This window comes from Drosophila elegans, unplaced genomic scaffold, assembly GCF_018152505.1.
Source record: "Drosophila elegans isolate 14027-0461.03 unplaced genomic scaffold, ASM1815250v1 contig_149, whole genome shotgun sequence".
In the NCBI taxonomy this organism is placed as follows: Eukaryota; Metazoa; Arthropoda; class Insecta; order Diptera; family Drosophilidae; genus Drosophila; species Drosophila elegans.
This window is the reverse complement of record NW_024545513.1, coordinates 14,045,628-14,067,766: the sequence shown is the minus strand read 5'-3', so window position 1 is coordinate 14,067,766 and position 22,139 is coordinate 14,045,628. Positions and strand designations below refer to the sequence as shown.

The following is a 22,139-nucleotide window of genomic DNA, read 5'->3' as shown; positions in this document are numbered from 1 at the left end:
TCGCTTGCCACTTCACTATTTATTTATGTTACATGCAACATTTCAATTAAATTTCAATTTATTTCTGCAAGCTCATTGATTATGCATGGCAATTAATTTTATGCAATTTTCAGTATGCAATATTTTCAATTAGCCGGGCAAATGGGTAGGGAGCTAGACAGCATAATATGCTAACTATCCACCCGGAGTCACCACACCACACCGCACCGCACCATTCCACACCCACTCGCTGTAATTAATACAGTCCGGGTCTGAGACGGAATTCCAGAGATTGGATGGCTTCACTTCCATGGAAAAGGATTATGCAGAGGACGGGTTTTGTCCGGTTGAGAGAGCTGAGGATGTGAGACCAAGACAGAGGCATGCGTATTGAATGTCCGAGGAACAGACAATTAGTTGCTCATGTGACAAATACAAGGCCGGGGAAAATAAAGTGGACGCAACAAAGGAGGAAAAATAGAGGAAATAGGGGGTTGTCATCTAAAATTGCATTTAAATAATGAAAAAGGCTTAAACAAAAGGCCGGTCAAACAATGGCAAGCTGCAGCCAAATGGCCAACAAAAATAGAGGGGATAGAGCACTAAGGACGAAGGACGAAGGTTGAAAGGAAGGACGGAAGGATGTAACTTGGCTCAAATCAAGAACATGTAAATACAGTCAGGCCAACGTTTGACGCTTGGCTAGCCACTGTCCAAACGCCTGACCCCTCACCCCTACTAACCCCTGCCCACATGACCCCTGACCCCAGTCACCACAACAAGAAGAGAATTGTAAATTACAGTTGCATTCACTCATCGACAAATTCTTCTTTGCTCTCATCCGCCTAGGGATTCATGAATAAATAATGGCTCAAACTCTGCTCTTCCATTCTGTCATCGGATATATGTATATAGCACATATACTTATATAGGGTACCGCCACATCCGGCACGGGAAATTTGAGACTCACCTCATTAGCACTTTGTTTGCCCCGGCCCCGGCCCCGGCCACACTGCGTATGCGTAATAAGCGACATCACACCGTCAACAGCATACCGAAAGCGATGCAAATAAGAAGCTAATTAGGCACTGATTGATGTCTCTTCATGGCCGCCCAGCTATACAATATGGTAATGAATGGCAAACGATGGGACTGCTTCACTGTCACTGTCGCTGTCGCTGTCACTGTCACTGTCCCAAAATATCCCAAAAAAAAAAATGGGGGAAAACCTGATGGCGCTGCCAAGGGGTATTGCATAACCATTAGGATCCTTTGCCTTTGGCGCAACCGCAGAGAGCAGGCAGCTGGAACTAAGCGCCTTAAAGGCAACGTTTTCCGATTTCCCAGGCCGTCCACCTCCTCCACTCAACAGCTGCCACTTGTCGATTGTCAGTTGTCAGTTGGATGCCTCGTGTGGCCTGCTAATGCGATGTGTTGCGTTGCTTTGCGTTGCGTTGCGTAGCGTTGCTATTGCGATGCAATGCGATGCGTGGCGCATCTGAATGATGCAGCATGCCGCAACTGAATGCCGCTGGTTGGAAAATGGCAACTAGCAACTGGCAGGACCAGATAGGCAGCCCACTAATTGCCACCAAGCGGAAGGCAGACAGACGGAGTCGCCAATTATGAGATCGCGTTAGTTAGGTGACAGGGAAGCGAGGAGCTACGGGTCGCAGACCTTTGGGAAAACCTACGGTTACGGTTACAAAACGACTTTAACATATTTTTGCTTCAAAATATATATCCATTTTGTATACTTAGGAATGCTCATTTTCTTTGCAATAACTTCATTCGGTAATAAAACTACAGTCATTGTTTAAAAAACACCTTGAATATCGTTAAATAACAAGGAAGGAAGCATAGGTCTTGGTACTTTTGTACTTAAATAGTAAACTATTAATAGATCTCGTAGTATATTCGTTTAAATTTATAAAGTAGTAAAATATAATGCCCTAAGTTTGTAGCTGGCATTTTTTTTTCATTTTATTTTTTATTCACTCTCCCTCTGAGTGCCTTATGCGTTTTTAGGTCTCCGCCAGGAGATAATGTCCCGGATGGCCCTCATCATTGGCCGAAACTTGGTGCGCTGCCAGTGGATGTTGTCGCTGCTCCGTTCCAGCAGTATCTTGGTTAGCCGCATCATGCCGAGCATATCCTTCAGGATCGTCTTGAAGAATTCGCGGATGAAGCTCAGCTCTTTCGGCGTGGACAGGCATTCGGCCAGCGGCCTCATGAGATCGACCAACTTGTTGGTGGAGTTGCTGCAGCTTTGGTTTGGGAGGAGAGATGCAGTTCTTAGATGGGAAAGCCTTAATCCCCTGCCACTTACTAGTTACGTATGAGATCCACATTGGCGCTCACATACTTCATGGCCAGTCTGTAGCCCACTGTGTTGGCGACCACCGCCTTGAAGGTTCTCCTCGCGTTGTTCCTGCGCACGCCCACACTCTCGAACGTCCACTTGAGGACCCGCTCCAAGGCGAAGGTGTTGCGCGAACAGGCCAAGGCGGTCAGCAGCGACTCCTGCTCGGCGGCGGAGTTCGAGCGCATGTACATCGACTCCACGGCATCCCTGTCCGCCTCGGTGCCAAACTTGACCGCCGTGCAGAAGACCGTCTCCCGCTCGCGGATGGTCATCCAGTCGGCCTTCGCCGGCGTCCCCTTCACGAATTCGCGGCGGGCCAGGCTCACGCAGGCGGGCAGCTCGTACTGGCAGGCCAGCCGCAGGATAACCGGCCGGTGGCTCATGTTCCCGGAGCTGTGCGACAGGTCCGAGGAGAGCAGCCGCTCGAACTGGCGCTCCACCAGGATGCGCATGAAGGTCTGGTCAAAGGGCAAAGTGGCAAAATGGTAAAATTGAATGCAAAAAAAAAATTGACTGTTAACAACAAACAAAGTTTCACCAAGTATTAGGACTCTTCCATCATAAATGGGTGCTCCTAAGTAAAATTCCCAAACAAAGCTATAGCTTGGAATTGTATAAATTAATGGGCTTTCATGTTCAGAGGTTCCATGATTACAACAAACTCTAGATTCCAAGAAATATCAAAGTTGAATACATTGAAAACATAGTTTTAGAGGCATTTTAAGACTGGAGGAACTGTGTCATAATCAGAAAATTCAGCTTTGACGTTATATTCAAGCAGTGGACTTGTTTTGTATAATGCTGTAGTGTATAAAGACTGTTTGTCAGAAAACAAATTAAATAACTGCAATTTATATGGGCTACATAATTAAAAATGTCGTCAAACATCAGAAGTTTGACCGCTGCTGTATATGAAAATTTGGTTTCACATATTTCATTTTAAAAGAATCGATACTTGCTAAATCGTTCGACTTTCGATAGTATCGATAGTGCTATCGATTGTTTTACCAAAACCACAGGAGACGCACCTTGAACACGCGGTAGTTGTGGTTCTGCTTGGCCACGTTGTTGATCCGCTCGATGCTGACCCTGGTGGCGGCCCACACCACGTACTCGTCCTCGTGCTTCAGGTAGCCGAGGATGCCCAGGGCCATAGGGTAGTCCATCACGCCGCTCCAGGCCAAACTGAAGAGGTTGTCCACCAGTTGGGCGCGGTTCACGCGGTTGATCAGCCGAAACTTGGTGGGATGGGATAGCGTTGCGTTGAGCAGCTGCCAGTTGCGTACGTCGTAGTTGACCCGCAACGGAGCCGAGTGTAGGACATTGAGCAGCAGCCAGTCGTTGGGTCCGGCTGTCAGTTTCTCCAGCCGGACGGGTATGATGCGGTGCGAGGTCCCCGAAATCGGGCAGGTGAGCCAAGGGTCGTAGCTCATGGTCATGTTGAGCTGCAGGCACTTGGGGCAAGTATGGCTAAGCGGTACCCACCAGCACGGATTCTTGGACGCCCGCTGCCGTAACTGCGGACTGATGAAGAACCGTTGCTGGCGCACCAGAGCCGAGCGGTCCGAATAGTTGCGGGTGACGGTGAGTAGGGGATAGCCCGGCTGATGCAGCCACGACTCCATAATGCGGGTGATGTTCAGACCCTTGCCCAGCCGACCGTTGCGGTCCACCTGCAGCTGCAGGACGTCCCAGAAGTCCGAGGAGGTGGCACTGCGATTGGCATACAGCGACAGGTAGCGGCGCAGGCCCAACAGCCAAGCCTCCTCGCCCATGATGCGATGCAGCATGTCGAAGAGCACGGTGGCCTTTTGCTCTCCGATCTCGCTGTAGGCCGCCCAGATGTACTCTTCGTCCGGCACCAGCGGCGCCACCAGGCCGGTGTTCACATGGGCATCGTAGTCGAGCACCGTCAGGTAGAGCTGCAGCGCGTGCCGCTCCAGGTAGACCCACTCCGGACGCAGTGCCTCAACGCCGAAGCGGGACAGGAACAGCGCAAAGGCGTTCTTTAGCCACATCTCGTGCCACCAGGTCACGGAGACAAGGTTGCCAAACCACTGGTGCACCACCGTCACGGCCACCGCCCGTGCCACGCCCTGCTGGTCGGCCATCGAGCTCCGCCGGCTGTCGTACAGGATGGACTTCTCGGAAAAGGTGGGCAGGCCCCAGTTCTCCTTGGCCCCGAAGGCAAATTCCGGCAGGGCAATCTGGTCGATCTTCGGCTGCCGAAAGGTGCTGTTGAAGAGCTCCTCGTAGAAAGAGAGCAGTGGCGCCACCACCATGTTGGCGAACTTCGTCTGCGAGAGGGCGTCCGGGCGGGCCCACGTGCTGATCGGGCAGTTCGGTCGCTCCTTGGACGTGAAGCCCGGCCGCTCGAACTTGCTAATCGAGAAGGCCACCAGGTACGTCTGCATCGGCTGGCTCTCCAGGAACTGCGTCCACACGAAGTCCTTCAGGCTGGCGCTTTGGATGGATTGCAGGTGGCAGCTTTAAAATTCGCTATCCCTCCATCTTGGCTTACTTTTGTTATGTTGAATTTTTCCTAAAGTACCTTTGGTAGGCCAATTATTGACAGTTCTTTCAATCTGCACTTCTATCTAGCATTTATAGAGCTATTAATTCTATTATTAATTTTAAGTTTTAGTAATAGTTTTGGAATTTGGACACAATAGACACAAAAAATGTGCGCTATACTATCCGAGTATTGAATTAAGAGTCCTAAGTTAATTTTTAAACAACATAAAACTGCGATTTCTTTAGATCTAGCTTGAAAAGTCAGGACTTGAAAACTGACAAAACAAAATTCGTTGAACAAACGTTTAGGCCTTACATTTGTTTAAAATCAACAAACAGAGGCTCAAAAATATTAATTATATAAAAACAAAGAAAAAGTATTTTTAAATATCTTTTGATCGAATTTTTGGATCCAAAAATTTCTAGCTTGAAAGCACTGTGTCTTTACCACCAATCCGAATCTTAAAAACAATCTACTCACTGGCGGATGGTCCGCCGGACGGGCATGTTGGACAGGGCGCGATACTGATGCGGATGGGCCAGATTGATCGTGAACGGAGTCCGGAAAATGGGATCGTCGAAGCAGGGGAATGCCGCGCGGGCGTGATTGGGCTCAAATTGGGTGGCGGCCAGCCACTGGGTCAGCGTGGTGTTGTGGTCCACGTAGGAGCTGCTGTAGAATCCGGTATTGTCGCGCCTCAGGACACTGGTGAAGTCCATCTTCAAAACGTAGGTGGTGTTGATCTTGAGAGCGCTCGTCAGGTGCACGGTCAAGCGGTTCAGTTTGGTGTTTAGCTCCACCCTGGCAGCCGGCACAGCCTTGCCCCCCTTAACCGCCAAGGTCGTTGCCCGCCGCTTGCCGATCTCCAGATCCCGCGAGTTGAGCACCAGGCTCTTGGTGGCCTGCTCCGAACGCAGCTCAATGGTAGCCGTACCGCCGAAGGGCTGGTACGGCTGGTTGATCCGCGTCACGATGTCCAGGCGGTAGCGCAGCGGCACCACCCACCGTGGCAGGCGGTTTTCGACCTTGCAGCGACCTTGCAGCAGCCTGAGTATGGTGAGTATTGCCAGGTAGTTCAAGTGCATGACTTCGAAGACTGGTGGATTTTTGTGATTTGTTTTGTTTTGAGAACGGGCCGTGTCCAATGGGCCATTCGTCAGGGCTATTGAACAAAATGCATCTGGCTTTAAACAGTTTAATTTGAAATTTATTTATTTGGATGTATCCCAGCGTTACAAGTTTTAGTAACTTATGAATTATTACGCTAGTCATCTGTTTATGTGTTTATAGTTAAGACAATTTAAAACAGACAATATTTCTTTAATCACTACATAGTAGTTTACAAAGTGTATTACTTATGATATATGTAAGATGATTTATATATAATAATATATAATATATTTATATAATTTAATATTAATATACATATATAATTTTAATTTTTAGAGTTGTGAAAACCCAGCAACCGTGTCCTCGGAAAAATTAAATTGTGAGTTTGTATACCCTGTAATTCTGCAGTATTTAAGCATATGTACACATCGTATTCACCTGACCCATTTAAGTCTATTTGTCTGCACTTTGTTTACATTTCACTGTCAAAGTTTCTCGGACAAATAAAGTCCTGCTAAGGAAATTTGGTTTATGTGAGACCCAACAATAAAAGGGGCTTGAACTTCCTGTTATGGGTAATTTTACTGATTTCAAAAGCCTTATCCAGCAGTACAGAAGGCATTTCACTGCTGAGTTAGATTGATTTAATAAAATCAATCCTTTGCTTGTGCCCTGCAGCACACTCACTTACACACTTTGATTTATTTTATATATAGTTTAAATTAATTACAAACGCCTAGAAAACCAATTTGCTTTTGCGTCAAGTTTATCTGGCCTTTAACTTTTTCGGACAGATAGATAACTTTTTCTGGTCTTTGAAAGAGAGAAGAAAAACGGGTCCTTAGGCAGCGACAAAATGAATCAAGGGAATATATTAAATTATGCTTTAGGAAAAATTTCCACCTGATAAATAATTTTCCCTATTCTTTTGGAAAATTTGTCCTCAAATAAAGGTATAATAATTTTATTTTTTCGATATTCTCCAAGTGTTTGCGATTTCTGCAAAAATATAGCAGGTTTTTGCTTAGACAATTACACTTTGTTAAGGTTAAGATCAAGCTCTCACTGTTCTTTGGAAAGCTTAAGAAAGCAGTTGCGTTATTTTTACTTAAAACAATAACAAAAAAAAATTACTTTAGTTGTATTCATTTTCTATTGAAGATTGCCTTAGATTGTTTTCTTTTTTAGTAAGAACAATAATTTTATTCAATTTCGACTGAATATGGAAGTAATAATTCGAAATGCTCTTCGATGGAATTTGAATGAGAATTTGTGGTTTCCATCTGTTTGGCAGAAGGAAGAAATCCAATCGAAATCGCACCCATAAAGTGTATTGGAGCAATGGGCAGAAAAGAGGCGACAAACCACAGCACAATGTCATTAGCGCATGTTGCTCTCCTCTTTCACTCGTTATCTCTGTTTGTGTGTGTGAGTGTGTTGTGTGTGTGTGTGTGGGTTGGGCAATAAATTTCCAATTTTCGTGCAATTTTCGTGCAGAGCAGCATGGCATACCTATTGGAGGTGACTTCCCAGTCCGGACTGCTGGGGACTTGGGGGACAGCCTGGCGTACTCATAAATACATTGACCAATAACATAATTTTTGTTTGTGTTGGTATATTGCCAAATGACCTCGTTACCCCGCCGGGAAATAGAAGGGAAATTGGGGGGGAGGTGAAGAAGAAGAAGGCAGGAAAATCACTGCCACAACACGACACAAAAAGGCGACAAAGGCGACAAAGGCACCGAACGTGCGGCATATGTTGCTATGTGGGTGGATGGGTGTTTGTGTCGTTGGGTGGTTTGATGTGTGGGTGGCTGGGCAGTTTGAGTGGTTTCGGTGGAGGAGGCGGAGGAGGCGGAGGAGGCGTGTCCCTGGCCCTAACGGAAGTCGGGTCGGCTGTGGCCCCTGCCTTTGCTTTCGCTCGCAGTGCGGCATTATAATTAATGGGCATGTTGGGGCATGCGACCCCCGACCTTTCGTACGATTTGGGATATTAAATGTAACGATGCAGGCGGCGAGGCGAGACGAGACAGTTGGCTATGAATACGACATGTAGTGTGTGACGAACCAACCAACAGGCCCAGCCCACTGTCCACAAGGTGGGATGGCTCCTACTCCTGCTGCTGATGATGATGATCACATGCTATTAAACCGCAATACAATGGCAATTTTCAAATAAATGATTTATGGCTCTGGACATGACACACACAGCTGTCGTGTGTGTGCGGACTGCTGGCAAATGCCAAAACTGCCGCAGTCCTTTGCTGCCATAAACCAAAAATGCCAGAGACCGGCTTAAAAAAAAAAAAAAAAAAAAAAACAGAAAATGAAAACGAAAACGAAACGTAACGTAACGAAAAAGAGGCATGTAAGCCAGAAAAACTGAGAGCCAAATGGCCGACAGGAGGTCAGAGGTGCTGACTGAGATGCTGAAAGTGGGATTTCAGATTGGGCTTGGGCTTGGGCTTGGGCGTGATGCATGGCCCTGGGTTCAGTAAGTCGACTTCGTCCGGCCAATTGTTCGAACTGCAGCCAGTGAATTAAGCCAGGCCAATTGACACACGGCCAGTGCCAGCCAAGATTTCCCTTCGATTTCTCCTGCAGTTTTCGAAAGGCAATCGCATTCATTGCAGGGGGTCCGGTTCCATTTGGATACTTTCAATGAGCGATTACAAAAGCGTCTTCACTTTTCAGCCCTGTCATTTTGATCACGAGGGAGTACTTTTTACCTAATTGAATGTAGGTTTTGTCAAAGCGTAACTTTGCATTCAGCACTTAACAAATAATCTGTGTCTCTGTTGTTAATTTAATTTCTATTTGATGTGCACTTTGGAATCGTAAAAAGCCTTATATCTAAGGCCCTATTTTGGGCCACATAGGTTCTATTTTTATACTTACTCATCATATTGAGAAATTAATTTTACCCAATATAATTTAATAAAAAGAAATCTTTGCAAACAAAATCTACCCGACCTAAACAAAAATAAATTATTTAATCAGAGGCAACAATTCCAACAACCATCATTTGGCATGCCTTAAATGCACTAATGAGCAAAGTGTGACCTTTAATCTTTAAGCAGAATAAATAGCAGTGGTTTACAAAAAAGTCTAATATTGATGACAACTTAATGTTATTTTTTTGTAAATAACCTATGTGTTTAGGCAGCGGAACAAGATCGAGAGGCTCTCGCACTCCCGCTCTCCGCCGCTCAGCACATTCCAGCGAGCTTTCCGCCTCTCACCACTTCCAAGGAACTCTCCCGCTCTTGGAGAGTTTCCGGCTGCGCTCGGCGCTTGAAGCGCTCTATTTTTTAAGTTAGTTCCAAAATTGTCAAACAAGTGAATACATCGCCCGGCAGGTCAGCGCTATACAAAAAAAAAACAACGACACACAAGTCTTTTTTTCGCTCTTCTTTTCGGGTCGCGAGCGAGCGGTTTTTTTTTGCACCTCTACAGTCGCCACCGATCAGCATCCCGCTGCTACGTTGGAGCTGCCTTCTATAAGAAGTCGACGACCCCCAGCAACCCCCGCTGCCCCAGGAACACTATGTAATGTCATCTATTAAATTTAGAGAGTCTCCTTATAAGTTATATCCGTAAAGTTTATGGTCTGGGATTTTGATGTGTGAAATGTTGTAGTCATAATGTCACTTCAGCTTCTACTGTCCAAATTGCTTGCGATTGATGCGATAGTGTGGCTCAGGTATGATTCAGTTGTGCTTGTCATCTTCCAGTCGGCATGCCCATCTACTCGCTTATCATGTGATGCAATCTGTTGATTTGGCCACTTGGCATGGCATACTTTGCGACTCAAGCGCAGGAAGTTGAGGAAACTGAGGAAACTGGGGAAAATGGGGAAACTGGAGACCGTGAAAATGATGATTCCCCTTGCCTGCCAGCCTCCAGCCGCCATTAAGTCATAACATTTATATTTCCCTCTTTATACCCTGACAAATCAGCGCACAGAAGTGGAAGGAAATGTGGAAATACGGAGAGAGGAAAACTGTCAGTGGCAAAAAGGCAACGGGTACATTCACCTGTCCCAAGCACACACCCATCCACGTTGATGTCTCCATTTTAGTGTGCGTGGTGCCATTGTTGCTGCTGTTGTAAATTTTAATGCAAAACTCGTTTATAAACACACTCACACACACACACACACACACACACACAGACGGCAACGAGGCGAGAGAAACGCAGAATGGCAGAAAGGGAAGGGCATTTTCGGCGAGAAAGGCAAACGACATCGTCATTTTCTGCTCAAACGTTTGCGTGACAGCACCACCCACTGGGCTCGCCCACTGGCCACCCAAAACCCACCCAACCCAACCAGTCATCATTTCACCACCCCACGAAGCCACCCGCCAAGTTGGCTGCCATTTTGACAGATGCCAAACGCAAAGCGAGCAGCAAAGCCCCACATTTTTTATTTGTCTTTATGTTGTTTTGCTTGGCTGGAAGGCAAAAGAGGACAAAAAACTCACCAAATCATCGCCAGGTAGTGATACCCTATATTTTTGCCAAAAGCTAAGACGAAGTCTTCAACAAAAATATATCTTATGCTAATTGAAAGAAATTAAGGCCTCCTCCACACCATTTAACCAGTAAACTGTCGGTTCAATTATCATCTAAATTTGTTAAACTAAAATTGGAATACATCACGAAAATATATGGAAATAATCTTATACTATTTTTTAAAAGTTTTTTTTAATTAATTATTCATTTAGAAAATTCACATATAAAAATTTATCCAAATATTTGATTGAATTTTTATACAGAAGCTATTAACTTCTGAATACTTTACAGGAACTATTAACTCTCGTATTTAATTTACATTAAGATGGTGGTTAGTATAACCAATATATATAGTGGCCATATTTTCAGCGTTATAGGATGCCAGCAACAACAGCGAAACAAAAGACCCCGTGGCTGAAGAAGAAACCTGCCAGCCAGAGTTTACGGCTCTGCCTCGGACCATCATTAGTTGGTTTTTATGACTCGTAACGCACCGGAACCCGAACCCCGAAGCACGGACCCCTGACCCCGACCCTCCGGTAACCATAAAGATTAATACCAAAAGACCCACCGCCATCCGGAGCGATAACAGTTGTGAGGTCATTGCAGTGGCTCACAAACTGCGGCAATCGTTATTATTGCAATTTCATTAGATGAAAGCCACAAAAATGAAATAATTAATGGCAGAGTGAAACTGAAATAATTGTCAGTTATAATTGGTCGGTGCAGGGGGTTGTCCCGGCTGGAGCCGAATGAACCACCAGAGTGGGTGAGGGGTTAATGATTTACAATTTATGGAATTGAACAAAAATTATAACAATTAAATGGCGAATTTTGATTGCAATGCCAGTCTAAGCGGTCAATTGATTACTAATGGGCTTAACAAAGGGAGAGAAAGGGAGGGTACTTAACGTAAATTATACAAAACAACATGAGCTTCTGAAAACAGGGTGTAGGAGATTAAAAGTTAAAGGGAATATTTGTCTAAAATGTAACTTTAATCTATTGAAATATTTTTACTTCAAAGGAAGAAGCAAATAAATGACTATACTTAATTGGCATTAATAATAATAAGAATTTAGACGTTATGTACAAAAGTGATTCCTTAGTAAACAAATATTTTTCATAATATCAAAATTCTGTTATTATTGATTATTTAGTATCTGTTTTTAAACACATTTCGATGTTTAATATTAAGGTGTATTCTAGATCATAGTTACTCAAGTTTGTTGCATTCGATACACATTTTTATTTCTATCATTCAACCACAATATATGCCACAAGATGTTGCACATTTGTTTATGATAAATTGCCAAATACTTCAAAACTGACCAAACACGAACAACCGAAGGTGGACGGACTATGTAGCCATATCATACAGTAAGGAAAAAAGCTCCATACAAAGTTTTGCAATTGCTTAAACGTGCCGTTTGGGCCGCATCATAAACCAGGGGGAAACTTTCCCACCCACCATTCGGTCTTTTCAGATGGGGACTTTAAAGGCTTTAATGCATTCTCCAAATGTCTGGCATTCGGGGGCCAAAGTGCAGGACATGTGGGTGGGTGGGCATTTTGAGTGGGCGGCCGGAATGTGTGCCACATTAGCCGGGACTTCTGCATTTTGAATTGCCTACTTTTCGGGGCAGTCATTTCGGGGCCCTAATAACTTACGGCTCAGTGGCAAATGCAACAACAGAAAAGTAAGCTGCATTGTTCAAGATTTGTTTCAATTTCACCATGCAAAACTCGGGCTGCCAAACACACACACACACACACACAGCAAATAGCTACAGCACACTGACATCCTTGAATATCCTTTTCCCTGTGCATGCATATATGTATGCAAATAGGCAGCAACACGAAACAACTGCTTGGCATACAATTTCAAATGATCTAATGAAACAACAACGGAACGAGCAACAACAAAGACACATAAAAGTGCCACACGGAAGGGGTGGCAGCCGGAAAATGGGGCGGGGCTGAATGGCAGGAAAGCCCAAGGAAAACTCCTTTATCCCCCCACATACATTTCTGTGTTTTTGTTGGCTGGCAAGTGAAGGAAGAAAATGAGTGGAAAAGGATAAGAAATGGGGTAAAGAAGACCAGAAAAAGTGGAAAACCCGTCGAAGGAAAATCGGAATAAGGCTTGGAAAGTAAGACAGACTTACAATAGGAAACTCGGATAAAAAACCGACTGAAAAGGGAATTGCAGAGTGCAATTGAAGTTGAAAACTATACCCGGTTCTCGATTCACTACTTCTGGTGCCTATTTATATCTTTGTGTAATTACTGTACGTTTTTATGTTTTCACAAAACTAAATTACATTTTTCCTACTTCAAGTAGGAACATATAAAATTCAGGAATTTGAAAGTACATCATTTAGTTGTGTATTTTGTGCATGGTCTAGACCGCCCTAAAATAATTTAACAAACATTTCATTAAAGTTCGTCTAGATTCCAACTTAGATTAATAAGTGTAGTAAATGCAATTAATCTGTCAAAGTAGCGAAATGTATGTCATCAAAAGAACTGATTATTATACGTCATACATATGTACGTTCAATTTACTATAAGTTCTATGTAATCTAATCTGCTCCAGATGCCACTTAGTTGCAAAAAAGATTTTCAACATTGTAATAATTGTTATTATCTCCCCACATGTGACATATCTATTTCGAGCAATACAAATACTTTTAAAATCAATTGCATTTAAATTGTAAAACGTATTTTTAGTATAAAGTTTTTTTGCCAGGCTAGTTTGTTTAGAAGATCAATTTACAAAACAAAACCGAGCGACTCTGAAGATTTGGCATTGGAATGCTCCAGTTTCCACTCACAACCTGAAAATAAATTTAAGCAACTTTGCTGTCCCTTAACGAAAATCTTGTTAAATTTTGCATCGGTAACTGGGCTGCCGTTTCTGGATCAGTGATTGCAACTGTTTTACTGCGGCTGTGACATGCCGACCCAACCCTCTTAACCCCCCGCCGGGCCCCCTTAACCCTTCGCTGGCTCCCGGGGGAGCTTTATCAATGCAGCGCCAGGCGACGCCAAAGGCGATGACCAAAAGCAGTTTGCGGCCGAGCTGAAAGGAGATGGAGATATGCGGACGCCAAAACGAAAGGGTCAGAGGAAGCTGCCTTGCGGCTGCCGGAAACCGCAGAAACCGCTTTAGCCGCAATGACTGCGCTTGCCATGTGCCCTGCACTGCCACGCCCCCCTTTTGCGACCGCCCAACCGGCCAGCCGTCCGCCGTCAGCCGCGAGCCCTATTCAACATGCATTAAAAAAGAGATGGCGGCAGCTCACTGAGAGGAAAAAAAAACAAAAAAAAAAGGGGAAAAAAAACTCTGCCAATCGCAACAAAGCCAGAATGAGAATAAATCATGTACAAAGTGAAGAGGGCAGCAGGAATTTAAAGTCAGAAATATGGATTTTATTTGCCAATTTATATGAAAAATTCAACATCATTTTCGTTTTAATCTTAATTCAAGTGCAAATATTTTTACAGTCACAATCAGTGGTATTTTCATTTCGCGTAATTTATTTGATTCAATGTGATAAGCCAAAAAGGATGGCCCAATGTATACATGCCTTTTATTGAATTACTTGTTCAAATGACGAGAAAAAATCTGATTTCACATTCAATAAGACACATTGAAGTTATCGGTTATTGACCAGAATTATGATCTCAAGACAGTAATGATATTTTGCATCGATTTTATTTCTTTAGATGGGAAATGTAAACTTCATTGCATTTATAATAATAATAATTTTGTGTTTTGCAAAACAATGGAAATATGCTTCAACTCACTACACACAACTCAAGTTTGTTTTAAGTTTTAAAGAATTATAAATTCTTTCATTTCTTTCAATTTTTCTTGGCTACATTGCCAAAAATAGCTATACATTTTGAAGAAAATGCTAAGCGGTTGGCATGACAACTAATTGAAATGTTATTCCTTGAACTATTTATTTTTGCTATCACATCCATCAAGGTCTTTTAAGCAAAACGTTGAAAAATATGTTTACAGGTGGTGAAAATGTAAACTTTATTTGATGTTGCCACAATAGAACATTTTCTTGCAGTGTAAAAACTACAAACACTCATGCGCTTTTCTCGATTGGAAATGCAGCTTTGGTCGGGACAGCTTCTTGTCCGCGGTTTTGCTTCATTGCATATTGAGAATGGAAGTAAAACTTGGCCTGCAGCTCCACTCAACAGTTGTACTTATGCCTTCTTCTCCCCATTAACCTTTGCCCCCTTCCCTGCACTTAGTTTCGATTGTTTAAGCCACTTAATTAACTCGTTGCGGTTTCTCTTTCAGCCATTGTTGTTTGACGACTTTTTGGCGGTGCCATGTGAATTATGTTTAATAAGTTGGAGTGTCGACGCTCCATTCACTCCGCCTGCAAAATTTCAACCAATTTTCCCGCCACGTAACTGGAGCAGAAATTAGCACCGAAAGGCGAGCCATGGAAATGGGTGGGGGAAACAAATACGACACTCGTTTTCAGGACTTTCCCCGTATTTTCCACTATTCCCTCGTTCAACGCGAAATTCACGGGTTTCCGGCAACGTGAAAACAGCCGGAAAATTACACGATAAAGGGCGGTAAGGGAGAGGTGGAATGAGGGGCGTGGCAAGGGGACTACTTCCGTCGGTCGTCGGCGGCGGCCAATTGCCACTGACCGAAAAATCGAGTAAAGAGAAGCTAAAGACAAAGTGCAGTTGGGCAAATCAAGGGAGGGGAAGGAGGGCCATGGAGAAGGATAGATAAAAGGCAGAAATAATATTGCTTTAGCTTCTGCAGATACATGGTGGGGAAAAGCTGCCAGAAGGGTTTTTCCAACAAGGTGGAGTACATAAATTTCCAAACGGACAGCGGGAGGGCGTTAAAAGAGAAAAGCGGAATGTCTCGACCCGCTTCCTTGAACATCCCCATAAAAAAAAAAAAAAAAAAACAGAGAAATTCCCGAAAGAAGTCGGTAGGGAAAGTCATAGATAACAGATTCCTTACCATATCTTAGCAAACACACAGTATTTACGATATATCGACCTCGTATAAATTGCACAAAAGTGCTGCACTCACCTGTAAAGAAAGTAAAATAGAAATGGATTTGGATTAGTTGAGAATGGTCAATTTAATTAGCTTAAAAAAGACAATTTGTACTTTGTCAAAAAACACAAAGAGATGAGAATAATGTCATGCCGAATGAAGAGAAATAAGTGCAATGAATTTGAAATACACTGCAATGGCTACAGAAATAATAGAATCTACCAATATGACTTGCATTTACATTTACGAAATGCTAAATAACTGTAAATTGCTATTGCTACATGTACTGAGTTTATGCCAAGTCCATTTCATGAATTGGCTTACAGTTTTAATATTTTAAAATGTTACAATTTTTAAAGAATATTCGATATGTTGCTGAATTAATTTCTTGTTAAAATCAACATTTATCCTAAAAATTGTGGTTTGAATTTATAGATATGTTTTGTGCTCACAACAAAAACACACCAAGCTACGAATTTACAAAAAACTAACTGTAAAAGTTGGTCGATTTAGCTAACAAAAATGGTAACTGTTTACTTATTTTATTTTAAAACACTCTAAACCTCTTTTTTTGAGTTCATTTATTCACGAATTCCTGAAAGTCCTGGCATAAACACTATAACAAACTCACAAAGAGGAGAACATTTTGTTTGGGGTATGATTTGTTTATTTGGTTGGAAGTCATGCATATGAAACTCCAATTGAGGCAAGCACAACAAACTGAACTTTTCACTCAACTCCCATGTAGGTGGGGAAATTTTCTAATTATTTTGCTTTTTGCAGTTCGGGGGACGGAGGGACAGCTGCTGACAGGAAATTAAAATTAGAATGAGCAACAGAACTATTCAACAACGGGCACGTTTAAATAGAGTACAAAGCTTGTATTTGCCTGAAGTTTATAAAATGTACAAGGTTTTTTACTGTAGTTAAAGAATGCATTGGAAACGTTGATCCCATTTTAAAGACCTTATAATAAAAGTTTTAAGCAATATGCTTTTTTAGTATTTATTGTCATTTATTAACAATTAGGTTTCTATTAAAGAAAGAAATACTTATTTATCTATGAGGTACGTATGATATGTATGTTTTAAGGACATTTATGCATATTCAATGATTACAATTATTCATTTGTATTGTGCACGTATTTTTTTCTCAACCTAAGGCATTCCTATGCCTCATTCAGGCCACATATCTGAACGATCTGAGCCATTAGCCCGATTTGCCGCCTATTGCAGGCACCAGATGGAGCCCAACCTCATTATAGCTTCTGGTCATGTGAATCTAATGAAATCTTATGACCAAAAAATGTGTCTAGAAATTTGCAAGGATATTTGCGCAACTGATGATGCCACAAAAACAGTAAGCGACTGAAAAGAAATGGGAAGAGCACACAGAAATAAAGCAAGGACATTCTATGATATATGAGATAGGGATACATACTCTATACGAATACGAATATGTATATTTATATTTATGTTTATATTTGTACACCCATATAGACGACGCTTTCATCCTCATCCTGTTTGCGTTTTCTATGCGTTATGATTATATCTTAATGAATGTTTTGGGGGCAGCACATAAATCAAATTGCGAAAACGCCACAAGCAGTTGGACAAAAGGACAAAGGACAATCACGACAAGGAGCGAGAAAACGAAAACGAGGCAAATAAACGAAAAGGGAAAATACTAGTAGGGGAGCGGAAGGCCATGGCAAATACTTGGCCTAATGCTCGAGCTGAAGAATGCAAAATCACATAGAAGTTCCCCTCCTTCCATCCAGCTCTATTTTCACTTCTGTTTGAGCTGTTTTAACGCACTTAGTAACACGACAGCTTGGCAAATGTTTGGCTTTCTGGTTTGATTTCCATTATGGCTCTTGATGTTGCTCACTCATCTCTCGCAAAAAAAAACAAAAAGGTAATACCATGAATACACAACAGCAGAGAAACTTAGAGCAAAATCTTATTTGCAGCGGCAAAGCTGTCTGTTTTGTGCTTCAGTTTTGCCTTTCCACAGAGCCATTAACAAAGCTGTCAACTTTTGCTCTGCGGTTGAAAGCGATCCCAACGATCTGTGCATTTCAAGGGGTTCAATGGTAGCCCTCCAGGTTCGTCTGCCAAATCTTGGCAGCTCCCATTCGCAGCGGCTTCCACTTAACCCGGATAAATCCTGCACTTGCTTTTCACTCTCTGCGCATTAAGTAAATTGCACAAAAGTGCTGCACTCACCTGTAAAGAAAGTAAAATAGAAATGGATTTGGATTAGTTGAGAATGGTCAATTTAATTAGCTTAAAAAAGACAATTTGTACTTTGTCAAAAAACACAAAGAGATGAGAATAATGTCATGCCGAATGAAGAGAAATAAGTGCAATGAATTTGAAATACACTGCAATGGCTACAGAAATAATAGAATCTACCAATATGACTTGCATTTACATTTACGAAATGCTAAATAACTGTAAATTGCTATTGCTACATGTACTGAGTTTATGCCAAGTCCATTTCATGAATTGGCTTACAGTTTTAATATTTTAAAATGTTACAATTTTTAAAGAATATTCGATATGTTGCTGAATTAATTTCTTGTTAAAATCAACATTTATCCTAAAAATTGTGGTTTGAATTTATAGATATGTTTTGTGCTCACAACAAAAACACACCAAGCTACGAATTTACAAAAAACTAACTGTAAAAGTTGGTCGATTTAGCTAACAAAAATGGTAACTGTTTACTTATTTTATTTTAAAACACTCTAAACCTCTTTTTTTGAGTTCATTTATTCACGAATTCCTGAAAGTCCTGGCATAAACACTATAACAAACTCACAAAGAGGAGAACATTTTGTTTGGGGTATGATTTGTTTATTTGGTTGGAAGTCATGCATATGAAACTCCAATTGAGGCAAGCACAACAAACTGAACTTTTCACTCAACTCCCATGTAGGTGGGGAAATTTTCTAATTATTTTGCTTTTTGCAGTTCGGGGGACGGAGGGACAGCTGCTGACAGGAAATTAAAATTAGAATGAGCAACAGAACTATTCAACAACGGGCACGTTTAAATAGAGTACAAAGCTTGTATTTGCCTGAAGTTTATAAAATGTACAAGGTTTTTTACTGTAGTTAAAGAATGCATTGGAAACGTTGATCCCATTTTAAAGACCTTATAATAAAAGTTTTAAGCAATATGCTTTTTTAGTATTTATTGTCATTTATTAACAATTAGGTTTCTATTAAAGAAAGAAATACTTATTTATCTATGAGGTACGTATGATATGTATGTTTTAAGGACATTTATGCATATTCAATGATTACAATTATTCATTTGTATTGTGCACGTATTTTTTCTCAACCTAAGGCATTCCTATGCCTCATTCAGGCCACATATCTGAACGATCTGAGCCATTAGCCCGATTTGCCGCCTATTGCAGGCACCAGATGGAGCCCAACCTCATTATAGCTTCTGGTCATGTGAATCTAATGAAATCTTATGACCAAAAAATGTGTCTAGAAATTTGCAAGGATATTTGCGCAACTGATGATGCCACAAAAACAGTAAGCGACTGAAAAGAAATGGGAAGAGCACACAGAAATAAAGCAAGGACATTCTATGATATATGAGATAGGGATACATACTCTATACGAATACGAATATGTATATTTATATTTATGTTTATATTTGTACACCCATATAGACGACGCTTTCATCCTCATCCTGTTTGCGTTTTCTATGCGTTATGATTATATCTTAATGAATGTTTTGGGGGCAGCACATAAATCAAATTGCGAAAACGCCACAAGCAGTTGGACAAAAGGACAAAGGACAATCACGACAAGGAGCGAGAAAACGAAAACGAGGCAAATAAACGAAAAGGGAAAATACTAGTAGGGGAGCGGAAGGCCATGGCAAATACTTGGCCTAATGCTCGAGCTGAAGAATGCAAAATCACATAGAAGTTCCCCTCCTTCCATCCAGCTCTATTTTCACTTCTGTTTGAGCTGTTTTAACGCACTTAGTAACACGACAGCTTGGCAAATGTTTGGCTTTCTGGTTTGATTTCCATTATGGCTCTTGATGTTGCTCACTCATCTCTCGCAAAAAAAAACAAAAAGGTAATACCATGAATACACAACAGCAGAGAAACTTAGAGCAAAATCTTATTTGCAGCGGCAAAGCTGTCTGTTTTGTGCTTCAGTTTTGCCTTTCCACAGAGCCATTAACAAAGCTGTCAACTTTTGCTCTGCGGTTGAAAGCGATCCCAACGATCTGTGCATTTCAAGGGGTTCAATGGTAGCCCTCCAGGTTCGTCTGCCAAATCTTGGCAGCTCCCATTCGCAGCGGCTTCCACTTAACCCGGATAAATCCTGCACTTGCTTTTCACTCTCTGCGCATTAAGTGAATGCTACGAGTATTGGGCGTTCTTTTCTGTTTCTGTTTGAACCAGCTCGACTAATGGAGCTTCTGCTCCTTTCATCCTTTCATCCTGGCCCAGCCCACCCATTTCCACACAAACTTCGGGCTGTGTTAGGCTTCAGTCTGAATTATGCACAGCTGTGAGTTATTTAAGCATAAACTATACACACAGCAGGTGGCGAAGACACCACCCCTGACTTCTACTTCTACATCCACTTTCCCTCCATTTGCCTGTCTTTCAGCAATTGCAATTGCAACTGCAAATAGAAATAAATGTCATTGTCCGTGTATATGCGTATATGCGTATATGTATGCCTATATGCCTATATGCCTATATGCCTATATGCGTATATGCGTATATGCGTACATGCATCTGTGCAATCTGTATCTATTTTGTCTGTTTCTGAGTGCGTGTGTGTGTGTGCTTTCAATAGATAAAAGACTGGTTTTGTCAGTGGTGTTTTTGCTGTTTTTGCTGTTTTGCCGGTGAACAATTGACAACAAGTGCACAAAAACTACACGCTGAGCGGCAAAATAAAAAATAAAATAACAAGCACACACAGAAAACTTACAGCGAAAATAGTCAGCAAGGAAGAATCAAATAAATGAAATAAAATAAAATAAAAAAAAATCAACAAAAAGTCTGCGGCAAAAAAGGGGCAAAAAACAGAGCCATTTTGAGGAGGGTTGTGGAAAGGGAGGGCAACACGCAGAAGTGCAGTGTGGCAAAAAAATGGCAACAACTTTTAAAACTCATTAAAATTAATGAAAGCCACGCACTTCAGGCCGAGGCCCAGAAACAAGAGGCGTGGGTTTGGGGGTTTCGGGGCTCAGGGGGGATTTTCAGCAGGCGGATTCCATGAGGCTTCCATGGGCGGAGGTGGCTGGAGATGCACATGCAATGGCGCCTGTAATTATACAAGTGAGCTAGCATATTGCAACTGAATCTCGCCCCCCTTCTCGAATATACGTTGCTCGAAAGTTCATTAAAACAAATTAAAAAGTAAGAGAGCAAAAGGCAGAAATGGGAAAATTGTCGGGCCAAACGTGCCGGAAACTAGGCACTAGCGGGGTCACCAGGTTGCGGGGGTTTCCAGTGGGCGGGAGCGTGTCAAATGATAATGGCCAAGAAATGGCCGATGCTGCGGTCAGAGGGAAGGAAAGAAAGAGTCATCCTGATTGGGGCACAACAATGGCAGCGAAGGAGAGGTGAAGTAAGAAAGCCAGCCTTGAAGGCCAATGTGTCAGGAGGTTACCACCCCCTCCCCACCCCCTTCATGGTGGCTCGTCATTAAGTACAAGAAACTGGAGCCGAAATGGGAAAACTTTAAGGTAAGGGTCTTCCCGGAAAATTTGTTATAAAATCGGAGAAGGAGCGGTAAGCTGAGACAATAAGGGTTGGGAAAAAGGCGATAGCAAATGGGAAAGTATAAAAAATAATGAGAGCGAATAAAATACCTTGTAGAAACACTTTCTCAATTAGTTGGAACTGCAATCACCGATGTGAAACAAGAGCAAAGCAATAGGTTCGAAAAGATACTCGAAGTACTAAATCAGCAGACAACAAATATTCAGTTAGTTTGGCTTGAAGGCAATGTACTTTAGTTTCTTAATGAATTTCAAATGAAAAAGGTATTTATGCAAGAAAGAAAAGCAAAGTAGCGCAAAAAAAACCAAGGGGAAACGAGAAAAGACAACAAAGATCTAGAGAAAAATGTCTAAATAAATTGAGACAAGACGGGCTTGAGCAAAACTCTAACGGAAGGAAAATGTCTTTAAACAAGACGTTACTAATTGATTTTAAATGCATTTTATTTCTTTTTTAAAAAGTCCAGAGGGGGGTGAAAAAAAGTATTCAATTAGGAACGAAGAAAAGAAAAGCGAAAATCAACAATCTTGGAGCAAAACTATTTTTTTGTCAATTACTTAATAACCACTTAAATGATGTCCAGAAGGAATCGCAAGACCCAATAGAAATCTCTACACGGGAATTACATAACAATTCCCCAAAGGATATTACGTATACGCAGAGTGGCCGCACTCAAATATACAATACACACGCCATGTTTGGCGTTGTCTTGCACGTGGCACATACACTAATACACATACTAGCACACACTGACACACACTGGCACACACACACACAGCAAGGACAAGTACGGCCAAAAATCAATCGCATAAA

The 22,139-nt window shown here is 42.1% G+C and overlaps 2 protein-coding genes across 2 annotated transcripts in view; both read right to left on the bottom strand.

Annotated features, from left to right (window-relative positions):
- Positions 1 to 22,139, bottom strand: part of LOC108140872 — a 94,230-nt gene that overhangs the window by 49,971 nt on the left and 22,120 nt on the right.
- Positions 1,281 to 6,065, bottom strand: LOC108140874 (aminopeptidase N). The gene is made up of 4 exons (XM_017263904.2): positions 5,340 to 6,065; positions 3,373 to 4,807; positions 2,309 to 2,802; positions 1,281 to 2,246 (listed from the first exon to the last, which is right to left on the bottom strand). Exons 1-4 carry the CDS (start codon positions 5,942 to 5,944, stop codon positions 1,994 to 1,996), a joined length of 2,787 nt encoding a protein of 928 aa, XP_017119393.1. The 5' UTR covers positions 5,945 to 6,065; the 3' UTR covers positions 1,281 to 1,993.

What these genes read in the sequence shown, in the direction of transcription:
- LOC108140874 (XM_017263904.2), bottom strand. Translation starts at nt 5,944, where the DNA reads ATGCACTTGAACTACCTGGCAATACTCACCATACTCAGGCTGCTGCAA. An exon ending in GTCCGGCGGACCATCCGCCA is followed by an intron (nt 4,808 to 5,339) that starts GTGAGTAGATTG and finishes ATCCATCCAAAG; the next exon opens with CGCCAGCCTGAAGGACTTCG. An exon ending in GTGGATCTCATACGTAACTA is followed by an intron (nt 2,247 to 2,308) that starts GTAAGTGGCAGG and finishes CCCAAACCAAAG; the next exon opens with CTGCAGCAACTCCACCAACA.